Source organism: Sminthopsis crassicaudata, chromosome 4, assembly GCF_048593235.1.
Source record: "Sminthopsis crassicaudata isolate SCR6 chromosome 4, ASM4859323v1, whole genome shotgun sequence".
Classification (NCBI taxonomy): Eukaryota; Metazoa; Chordata; class Mammalia; order Dasyuromorphia; family Dasyuridae; genus Sminthopsis; species Sminthopsis crassicaudata.
Window position 1 is genome coordinate 314,970,612 of NC_133620.1, and position 10,316 is coordinate 314,980,927.

Genomic DNA, 10,316 nt, shown 5'->3' on the forward strand with positions numbered 1-10,316 from the left:
GCCTTCAAGGAAAAGGATGACAATAGGTCATAACTCTATTAACAGCCTCTAGACACAAATGTGAAGCTGATTCATCAAAAGATCCTAATTGCTAAACCTTCTGTATGAACAAGGAAATTGAAGTAATTGCTCAAGTCCACTACTGACTAATGGCTGTGTAATCCTGGACATTTCTCGCTAATTTTTAATGCTCTAAACAGCTCTTTAAGACTCTAATTTGTACAAAAAGCGCTGACCTGCAATGGTAAAAGTTCTCACATACTGTTCCCTACACCCATGAAATAATATTTATCTCTTCCATTAAAAAATTGAAAATCTTCCCATTTTTAAATATCTTCCTATAAAATGAGTAAAAAAAAAAAAAAAAAAAAAAAAAAAACAACCCAAAAAACCAAACAAGAAACCCCAGCCCCCCTAAAAGGGATCAAATAATAACCAACATAATAGTAACACTTTTGTGACTATTTTAGAAATCTTCTTTGATTAATTCTGTAAATATATTCTCATTTGATAAAGGTTTCAGTGCATGTGGTACCCTATTAATTACTTCAATTGGGCTAGAGGTGATTGATTAAATCCATTTTCCTCTTCCATCCCCCAGTTTTTACACAAACAACAACCTTTAACTTCAGAAATTATATATGTCTTGAGAGTAGTGTAGAAGGGAGATTAGAAATTTTGGCCTTTTAAAATGATACCTACTCAAGTTTACATGACTTAAAACGATTTCCTTAGCTCACTCCTAATTCTGAGTCTGATAGGCATCTTATGTTGGTCCAAATCTGAGGTCTGATACTTTGGTGACTATAGCTAAGTCATTTAATCTATTTTAACATCAGTCTCTATCTGTAAAATGGGGCAAACGCTTAAATTATTTTATAAAACTGTACTATTTGAGAAAAATGCTTTGGAAACCATAAAGCATTATAAAAATGTGAACTATTATTAAAAGAGGAAGGGTATCACATTCATTACTTCAAATAGAGTACTATTTGAGAAAAGGGCTTTGTAAAACCATAAAACCCCATATTACCCACATTTATAAAAATGTAAGCTATTGTTAAACTAGGAAAGGCATCCAATTCATTACTTCCTCTCACTTCTAGTCAAAGCCAGTTTTACACATAATAAACCTTGTAAGATTGAGAGAAATGCTCATTACTATTAGAAAAATGCTCAGAAGAAATGATGGCTTGGCTTTTCTTAGTAGGTTGGACTCTCATTTGACAGGACATTCTTTATCCACATTATATATTTTATGTTATGGTTCAGATTTCTCATGCATAAGTCAAAAACTCATTTCCCTTGGAAATGACAACTACTATATACCCACAGATTTTAATCTTTCTTTGTGGTTAAAAATCCTACTTTTAGTCATTTAAAACCTAAAATCTCTAACCCTATTCTATTGCTTAAATACAGGTGATGATCCAATTCTGGTCATATTTTTGGATGAAAAGTATTTAATTCTTCCCGTGATTCTCTATATATCTCTAAAGAGATATGGGCAAGAGAACAAGGCAGAATTCTCTAGTAAATGTTTAATGTAATACTGTCAGCTATGCCTTGTCTGTGCTAATAAAATAGAGTAGCATGGATAATTCAGTAGCATTAATTATCAAAATAATATTTCACTTGGTTTTGGAATATATTTAAACATCCCCTTCACCACCCACCAGCAGATTTAATATTGCATTCCTTGAGGATATACAATTAAGGGAGGAAAGACATTTTAGAAGTGTGCCCAAAGAAAAGGCAAAGTGAACCTAGGAATGAGCATTATCCATGGATAATTGAAAAGGTAACTGAAAGTTTTGGTCTAGATCTGTTATTTCATTGGTGTGTAGAACTTCCAGTGTGGGGAAAAATACAAAAACAAAAAAATTTCTCCACTGATCTCTCTCCTTCTCTCCCTCTTTTCCTCCCTCCCTCTCTGTCACACACTCCTTGAGAGTGGAATTCCCAACATAGGGTCTAAGTAGATGCTTTTAAAATGCTTGCACATTGATTAATGGAGACCAGCAACTCTCTCATAAATTATAACTTTAGGGTCACCTGAGATGTTGAAATTTTAAGTTACTTCCTCAATCACACAGACAATACATGAATGAAAGCAAAATGAATGAGCAAAGTGGTAACAATACAAACATAAAATGCCTTTAACAGTTTATATTATAATGGGGGACAAATAACTTTGACAAGGGAACTGGTACACAAACAAGAAAAGGCATTCTGGTTTGAGAAATCACAAAGATTGGGAACCAGAAGGCAAATTCACCGATGTGTCCTTTCCAGAAAGGACAGTATTGATTAGTAGTATTGATTGGATAAAATTTTCAGAACAAGATGTGGGAAGTAGGAAAGCAATGACCCTTGTAGTACAGAAAAGCAGAAAATGGCTGGAAAAGATGAGGCCACATGGACCAGGCAAAACAAGGCAGAGTGGCTTAGCTTTCTAGCCTCCGTTTGACAAGTCCAGAGGATGGAGCAGCAACAGTAGCAGGGCAGAAAATGGTTGTTTGAAAAGTTTATCATATAGAATGTAAAAAATAATAGCTGGCATTTTGTAGCATTTCACATACACTATTTCATTTAATCCTCACATTAAGACTATTAATTCCTAATATTCTTAGGAAATATAGGAAAGAGAACATACATTTCTGAAACATTATGTAAGTTTTACAAATATTATTTCATTTGAGCAAGGCAATGTATTTTAGATGAGGAAACCGATGCTTGGAGATAGCCCAAACCCCCTCCCCTCTGAGGGTGGAGATTAGTTAAAAGACTAGAGAATTACTTCTGATAGAAGTTGAGAAAGTATGTCTACACGCATAGGAGGGGGGAGAAAATAAAGAGGGAGTAGCCAGTTCTGCTAAATTCTAAAGTCATGTCTCCGTCTCTCATTTCTAAAGGTTTAGCTATTCATCAGCCAACAAGCTCTAGAGTGAAACTAGATGACCTCAAGTTTCCTTTCCATTCATTCATTATTCAATTGGAATTCAGGAAGGTTACAGAGGTGTAACTGGCCAAGATTCTTCTTACCAAGATAAAGCTTAGGATGGCACTCTCCCTTCCTCCTATGACAGCCCCTACCCTAGTCACTGACTGCTAAATATGTGACAGACAATTCAGTAAAAAAAAAAAAAAAAAAAAAAAAAAAAAAAAAAAAAAGACCAAGCATATTAAGCACAGAGATGTGACACTTCTGCCTCTCTACAAGATAAGAATGTAAACTTTTGTCTTTATTTCATATCCTACTGTATAACACCAGTGCAAGAAGCAGAGCAGATGCTTGTTAAACTGGGTACCACAATCACTTGACTAAAGCTAGTGAGTTGAAATCTTAGCTTAGGATGACTTTCCTTCCAGGTACTCAGAACAATCCTTTCTCCAAAGTTCTTGGAGAAAGAACTTCTGTGGCTTCCAGTCACAGAAACCATCAAACATTGGAATAAAACCAAGGACTTGAAGAATAGGCCAGGCTAGTCTTGCAAATAACTGCTTTCCCCGAGTATGTCTATTTATATCAAGCAAGTAGTACCTGTAACCTCAGGATAGGTGGAGAATGGAGAATGATCGTATTTTGGGGGACACTAATAGTCTTTATTTCTTATCTTTTACTTTGCCTGTCCCCTCCTATAACTATCCTGCCAACACTCTTTAAATGTTTTAAGTCCTTTTACCATAAAAGGAGCATAGTACAATGGCAACAGCTCTGCATTTGGAATTGGACTAGGGTTCAAATTCTTCCCCTCTCACTTAATACTTTGAATGTAGAACTTTAAACTCAGTGATCCTGAATCGACCACTGGTACAAAGAATTGTCCCCAAAGTTAAGTAAATCTCTTAGAGCACATTAGACCATCAAGAAGTATTATCTCAGGCAAAAATGACATTCGGTTCATTCCTGATACCCCCTCCTCTATTCTTCATACTCTGGGATGATCACCCATTCTTAGTCATAGTTTTAGAGGAAATGTCCAATTTCCATCTGCCAAAAAAGTACTTAACCTGTATGAGAAAAGCAGAAAGAGAAGAAAGTTTCTCATGTTCAGAAGCCTGTCACCAAGCCCTGCTATAAAGGCAAAGAAAGTCACCTGGGTAAGATGGCTTTGCTGACATTTAAGTCTATACCAGGCCCCCTGTGATGGATCTTTCTCATTAATATTATCTTTGAGCTACATAGGCTACATGGAGCAAGTATTATGATCTGAGAATGATAAATTAGAACTTTCTGGCTAGGAAAAAAAATGAAATTGCTCAGACTTGCTCTTGCTTCCAGACTCAGTCACATAATCAAATAAAACATGAAATGTAACAAAAGGGTGCTTCTTTCTTAAAACAAAACTGTCAACCAAACTTTCTGTTTGGAATTTTCTAGAAGTATACAACTAACTGGACACCAAGAAAATCCCCTACCTGACGCAACAAAACAGGCCATACTATCCAGGGAAACAGATACAGAAATCCTGTTTTCACATCTGTAAAGCAGAAATCTTTTCCCACTCCAATTAATTAGATAATATACTGGTGTGATCATGGTTAAATTCAGGTCAGATAGCTTTATTCTGTTGCATGCCTACTCTCTTCCTTTAATTCCACTTAGCTGTTTGAAAAAAAAAAAATTGCGCTTTTGATCAAAAAAGGGAACTAAGACAAAGGCTATAAACATCCTGGTGTCTATACATTATTCCTATTTGAAAATGTCTCAACAATCCATGCCCTAAAGAAGTAGGGCTTTATTACATGAAGAATGAAGGGTTTTTCCTAATGGATTCTTCAAGAGAAGAAAATCCATGTACATGGATTTAGTCATATAATTGAAGCCACTAAGTTTTATGGAAGAAAGGTACTGGAAAAAAAAAATCACCTTTTTTTTGAGGGTGATATAATCAGATTGTCAGAGAACTGCATTATCTCCAGGGTTCTTACTTCAATTCCCTGGATAACTTCCTGATCATATAATAACAATTTTTTCTTTCTCCTCTGATGACTCCTCTTTTCCTGTCACAGCCTCTCAGAACTGAAAGTCTTATATATAACCTCATAACATTATGTTTGTACCTTAAATGTACTTTCATGTTCTACTTTGCATTATATTTAATTGTACATTTGTCCTAAACCCACTTGATTTTAGGTTCCTCTAGGGTTAAGGTCCTCATCACTTAGCTCTCAACACCTAGCAATACCTTACATACAGTAGGTGTTTAATAACTATGAAGTCTTTTTATACCATTCTAAACTTTAATAAAGATTACAAGAGAAATTGGGACAATGTTGAAAAGAATTTAATATTCATTTGGTTATGAAGTTTGGATGCGCTTTTAAAAATTATAAAAATAAATGTGTGCTACACTGAAATTTAAAATATGATTCCATTTAACTATAAGACAAGGTCCTTGCCCTCATGGAGTTCATGGGCATCGATGTCATAATGGATCTAATATTGTCACCATAGCCAGAATGACTGGCTTCAAATCCTGCCTCTGTGACTATCAACAAGTTATTTCTCAAACGCACAATTTCTTCATCTGTCAAATGAGAATAATAATTCTATTATATGTTGTTCAAGTTATTGCAAACAAAATGCTTTACAAATGTCAAGTAAACATTTAATAAACACCTACTATGCAGATTTAGTGCATGGCTTTGGACCTCCTAATTTAATCCAATCTCTAACCATTCCAAAAAAGACCTTCAAAGAGGACATCACTGGCAGATCTGGCCACGTCCTGTTCCTGATGCTAGGCTGAGACACTGAGGAAGAATTTAGGTAGGGCTGAACAACAAAGGAGCCCACTTTAAAAGGGTGTCTCCTTTCAACATATAAGTAACACTTTTCTCTCCCATGGAATAGAAGGTACTGGCACTCAACTCTGGTGTGGCAACTCAACAATCAAAGAGAAAGAAGCCTGAAGATTAGGGAGGAGACAGAGATGAAAGAATTAATTGGATTCTCTGGTTCATTCCCAAAGCAGCTGAGATATGTGGAGGTGCCTTCCCTGAGCCCAGCCCCTTCCTTAACAGCACTGAGTAAACAGGAACCTGTGTGTCTTGAGATCCATGTGCTTCTACCAAATGTCTGGATCTGATTCAGTCCCATGAGATATGATTCAATGGTTGCTGGCTGCTACTCCTTAGCTGGTGGTGTTAGAGTAGAAAGGACTCTGGCTTGGGAATTAGAGGATGTGGCTTGGAACACTGCCTCAATCAGTTACCTTAGTGACTTTGGGGAGGGCGTTCTCTAAAAGTCAATTGTATCCAATGTAAAATGAGGGAGTTGGACTAGATAACCTACCTCCTAAAGCCGTAAATCTGTAAAGTAACAAAACTCAATGGGAAATGAGTAGAATTGAAGGGACTCCCCTGGACCTAGGCTATTTTTACATCTGAGATAGGCTGTACTTCTCCCTTCAAACTGAATACCTCAAGACTTTCTCATCCTCTCTAAAATCCTGTTTGGGAAGAATCCACTTGCCTTTCTCTCCCTCAGTTTTAAGTCCAAGTTTCCTAAATTTGAATCATCCACATAAACCTGCATTCATTTTGCTCAAACCAAAATTCTGACAAATTTTTGGAATATCTTACTTTTCCCTTAGAGATAAAGGACTTTGCAAACTTAAATGTTTGGATATTATTAAAGCAAAACCTGAACTTACTCTTGAGTCCTTCCCACAGGTAGTATGGAAAGAGAGCCAGCTATATAATTAAAAGAAGCCAAGTCAGATTTGAAAGCATCAACTAAAGTGGGGAGGATAGCAGCGGGGAGAGAAACCGTTTCAGGTCAGGGTAGATGACAGGTACCTCACCTTCGGTCTTCTTATCGGACTTGACAAGGAAAAAAGGCCGGGCGAGTAAGGTGGTTGCAGAGTCCTTGGGGGAATGAAGGGGGGAGGGGCAGAAATAAACCTGGCAGAAAAGCATAGTGGGCTAGAAGCTGACCTTGATACCTTCTGTTTTGGTTAAACGGAAAAAAACCATGGCTAATCATGACTAAGGGTTTAAAGGCCTGTGAAGCTATTTATACATGGTAAGTAGATTGAAATCTACCCTAATCAGCTTTTTCCTTTCTTTTCTGGCTGCCCCCTGTCTGCCCGACCCACTATGGATCAGTCCAACTATCTAAGCTTTTTTTTTATCCCACTCTTCTTTTTTCCTGACTCTGCCATCTTCTCTTAGGGCTCCAGGGAAGGTATAATAGTAAAAATTATCTCTGAAATCCTAACAGTCTAGGGCAGGATTTCCCCCTTTCCTCCTCTTGCAGTCACCAGAAACTTCAAGAACATTTGTAAAAGTCCCGAAGCACCCACACGGAAATCTGTGACAAAACGAAGCCCGTTTCACTCCAGAGTCCCGCATCTGCTCTGTGGGAACACCCTGGGCGAGAGTGCAGGCCCATCTTTCATAGAGAGGCTTTCGCTAAGGCAACTCCAAGTCCTCGAAATGTGTTCTAAGAGCGTCTTCCATCCTTCAAGAGGAGGGAGCTTTTTCTTTAAGGAGAAAAAAAAAGGAAGAAAAGAAAAAGGGAAAAAAGGAGGGGTGCGGATAATGGAGGGGGGAGGGGAGACTAAGTCAACCCCAGGCATGGAATCTTCCCACCTGCAAAAGTTTCAACCAGAGGGAAGAAAGAAAGCACCTTCACTTCTTCGGTTTGATTCGGGAGGGGAGGAAAGAAAGGGGGGGGGGGGCAGCCTTGCCTCCTCGCTGTGTCTCCCATTCCCTCCCCCACCCCTACTAGCATCCTCAAGCCCGCCGCCTGCCAAAATCAAATCCATTCCCTGGCTCCTTTTCTGGGTTTGGAGCTGCAGTGGAATTTCAGCGGAATTCTGAGGTTGAGAAGCATCAGAGAGAGGAAAGGGGGAGGGAAGGAGGGAAAGAAGAATGAAGATAAAGGGGACTAATTGTACGTCAAACTTACACCCCGAGTCTGACGAAGCTAACGCCTCTTTGCTCAGGATAGAGGGGTGGAGGCAGGCCGGGAGAAGAGAGGAGTTAAGGGTGGGTGCTGGTTTAAACAAGTGGTTTTTATTTGGCCACCACGTGAGATTCCCCCCCACCCCCATCCCCGCTCCTGCCCCCACCCCCGACTTCGTGTGAGTGAGGGGCAAGGGTGGCTTCCGAGCGCTGAAGGCGATAAAGAACCGAGGGAGGAAGGGGGGAGAAAGGGAGGGGCTGCGAGGCTCAGGGGAGACCACGGAACGCGAGAGGAGCCGCCTTTTCTTACCTACATCTGCATTGCAAAACGCCTGTTGCGGATGCACCGGGGAGCAGCTACAGGCTTCGCTGAGCCGATCCAGCTTCCAGAGGAGCAGGACGGAGAGGGAGAGCAGGAGACTTCTCGCTGCGGCGTTCATGTCTGGGAGTCCGGGGGGAGGGGGCGGGGTTGAGGGGGGCGGCGGCGGCGTTGTTAGAGGGAGCTGCCCGGGAGCGCTTCTGCCTCAGCCTCCTCCCTGGGCGCCGCTGCTGCTGCTGCCTGCTTCTCCCAACCTCACTCCCCTTTTTTCCACAGAGGAAATGGGGGGGGGGCGTTTGGTTTGAGACCAGCTGCGATGTCCACACGGAGCTCCTCAGGATTGGGCGCTGGGGTCGGGAGAATTTGGGGGGAGGGCGATGAAAGGAAACCGAAGGGAGCCCTGGTTCACACCCTCCTCACCTGGCAAGCCGCAACCGGAGAAAGTTTCTCTCTTTGTTGCTTGAAGAGGCGGGGGGAGGGAGAAGGGGGAAAGTATTTGAAGCTATTCACCAGGAAGTGGAGAAAGAAGAAAAGACGAGGGGAAAACTGCAGGGCTGTCTTCTCTCAAGCTCCTTCTATGGATGTGTTTTCTTCTGGCTTCTGCTAAGCCTGGCTTTTTTAATGTGCTCAAAGGATTCTCTGCTCCTCCTCTTGGTGGCTCGGGGCCAGTGCAGGCTGCTGGGCTGCTCCCATTAGCCCCTCCCTCTCTTCCTTACCTCCAGCCTCGACTCCTGCTCTCATTTACTCCGGCCAGACTCGGGCCTTCCCATAAGCAGGTCTTTTTTGTCCTCTTCTGCGGTCAGCGTGGCGGGCGCTGCCGGCCTCTCCAGAGCCGCTAACCACAGCCCCGAGTCCGACAGAACGACTGCTTCACACACTACTCACAGCTGTCCAGAGCCTTCCAAGGAGACTCCCAATACCCCCACCCCAATGTGATTCGGGAAGCTGCCCTCGGTGGCCTACGGTGCCCAACTTACCGACTGCGCAGCCAGTTAAACAGATGGTTTGTAAAGGATATCCAGAGAGAAACCTTTTCTTACATATACAACATTGCGTCCAGACCTTTTTCTACTAGAATGAACAATTAGTAGGCGTTGAATGTTTACCGGGACCGCATCCTGCCTCCCATTTCAACGCAAAAAATGAACACACATTAAGCACCTGTTATATATAAGGTACTGTGGCTGGCGATACCGTAAAAGCAAAAACAGTCGCTGTCCTCCAGGAGCTCAGAATGGGGGAGACTATATGCAGATGATCAAGGTACAAACTAAAAGAATAAATTAGAGATAATCTCCACCTTAAGGAGGACTGAGAAAGGCTTCTGGGGAAAGGATGTATCTGAGCTGACAGAGAACAAGGAAAACCACAGGGAGGAGAATTCTAGCCCTGGAAACTGTATTAGGATTTCACATAAAAATAGAGTGAAAGAAATAAGGTGTAAAGACACAGGAAAAGTAGGAAAGGGTCGGGTTATGAAGGGCTTTCCATACCAATCAGAGAATGTTTATATTTGATCCTGTAAGTAATAGAAAGTCCCTATAGTTTATTAAATAGGGGAAAGACTTGGTTATACCTGCTCTTTATATCCTAATCCACTTAAAAGATAGGAACTCCTCTCTGAGTCAACAAGGGATTGTGATTAATGAAAGAATCAGTAATGCCTTTTGGGCCTGTGAATAAAAATGAAGCCAGTCTGGGAGTTAACCAGTTTATCTGGAAGATCCTGAATCAAAGAACAGTGGTGAGATGAGGAGTAAGCAGAGATCCCCTATCCCTTATCCCATTTACAGTGGTACTGAGAGAATAGTCAGTGGTCCTCAAACTTTTTAAAGAGGGGGCCAGTTCACTGTCCCTCAGACTGTGGGAGGGCCAGACTATAGTAAAAAAAGCTCACACTGTCTCCGCCCCTCAGCCCATTTGCCATAACCCAGCGGGCCCACTGTCCATAGTTTGAGAAACCCTGGAATAGACAAAATGAAACTAGATTTAGCTTTGAGTAGACTTTTGGCTGCCAGAGAAAGGCACCCGAGTGAGGTGGCTTCAGGGATCATGATGCTTCCCAATGTAGATGCTTCCC

The 10,316-nt window shown here is 41.2% G+C and overlaps 1 protein-coding gene across 1 annotated transcript in view; it reads right to left on the bottom strand.

Annotated features, from left to right (window-relative positions):
• Nucleotides 1-8,868, bottom strand: part of TIMP2 (TIMP metallopeptidase inhibitor 2) — a 77,290-nt gene extending 68,422 nt beyond the window's left edge. The window contains exon 1 of the mRNA XM_074260285.1: nucleotides 8,228-8,868. Coding sequence (XP_074116386.1) covers nucleotides 8,228-8,357 — 130 coding nt within the window. The 5' untranslated portion in view covers nucleotides 8,358-8,868. The remainder of the gene's footprint in view (nucleotides 1-8,227) is intronic.
• Between the last annotated feature and the right edge of the window lie 1,448 nt (nucleotides 8,869-10,316).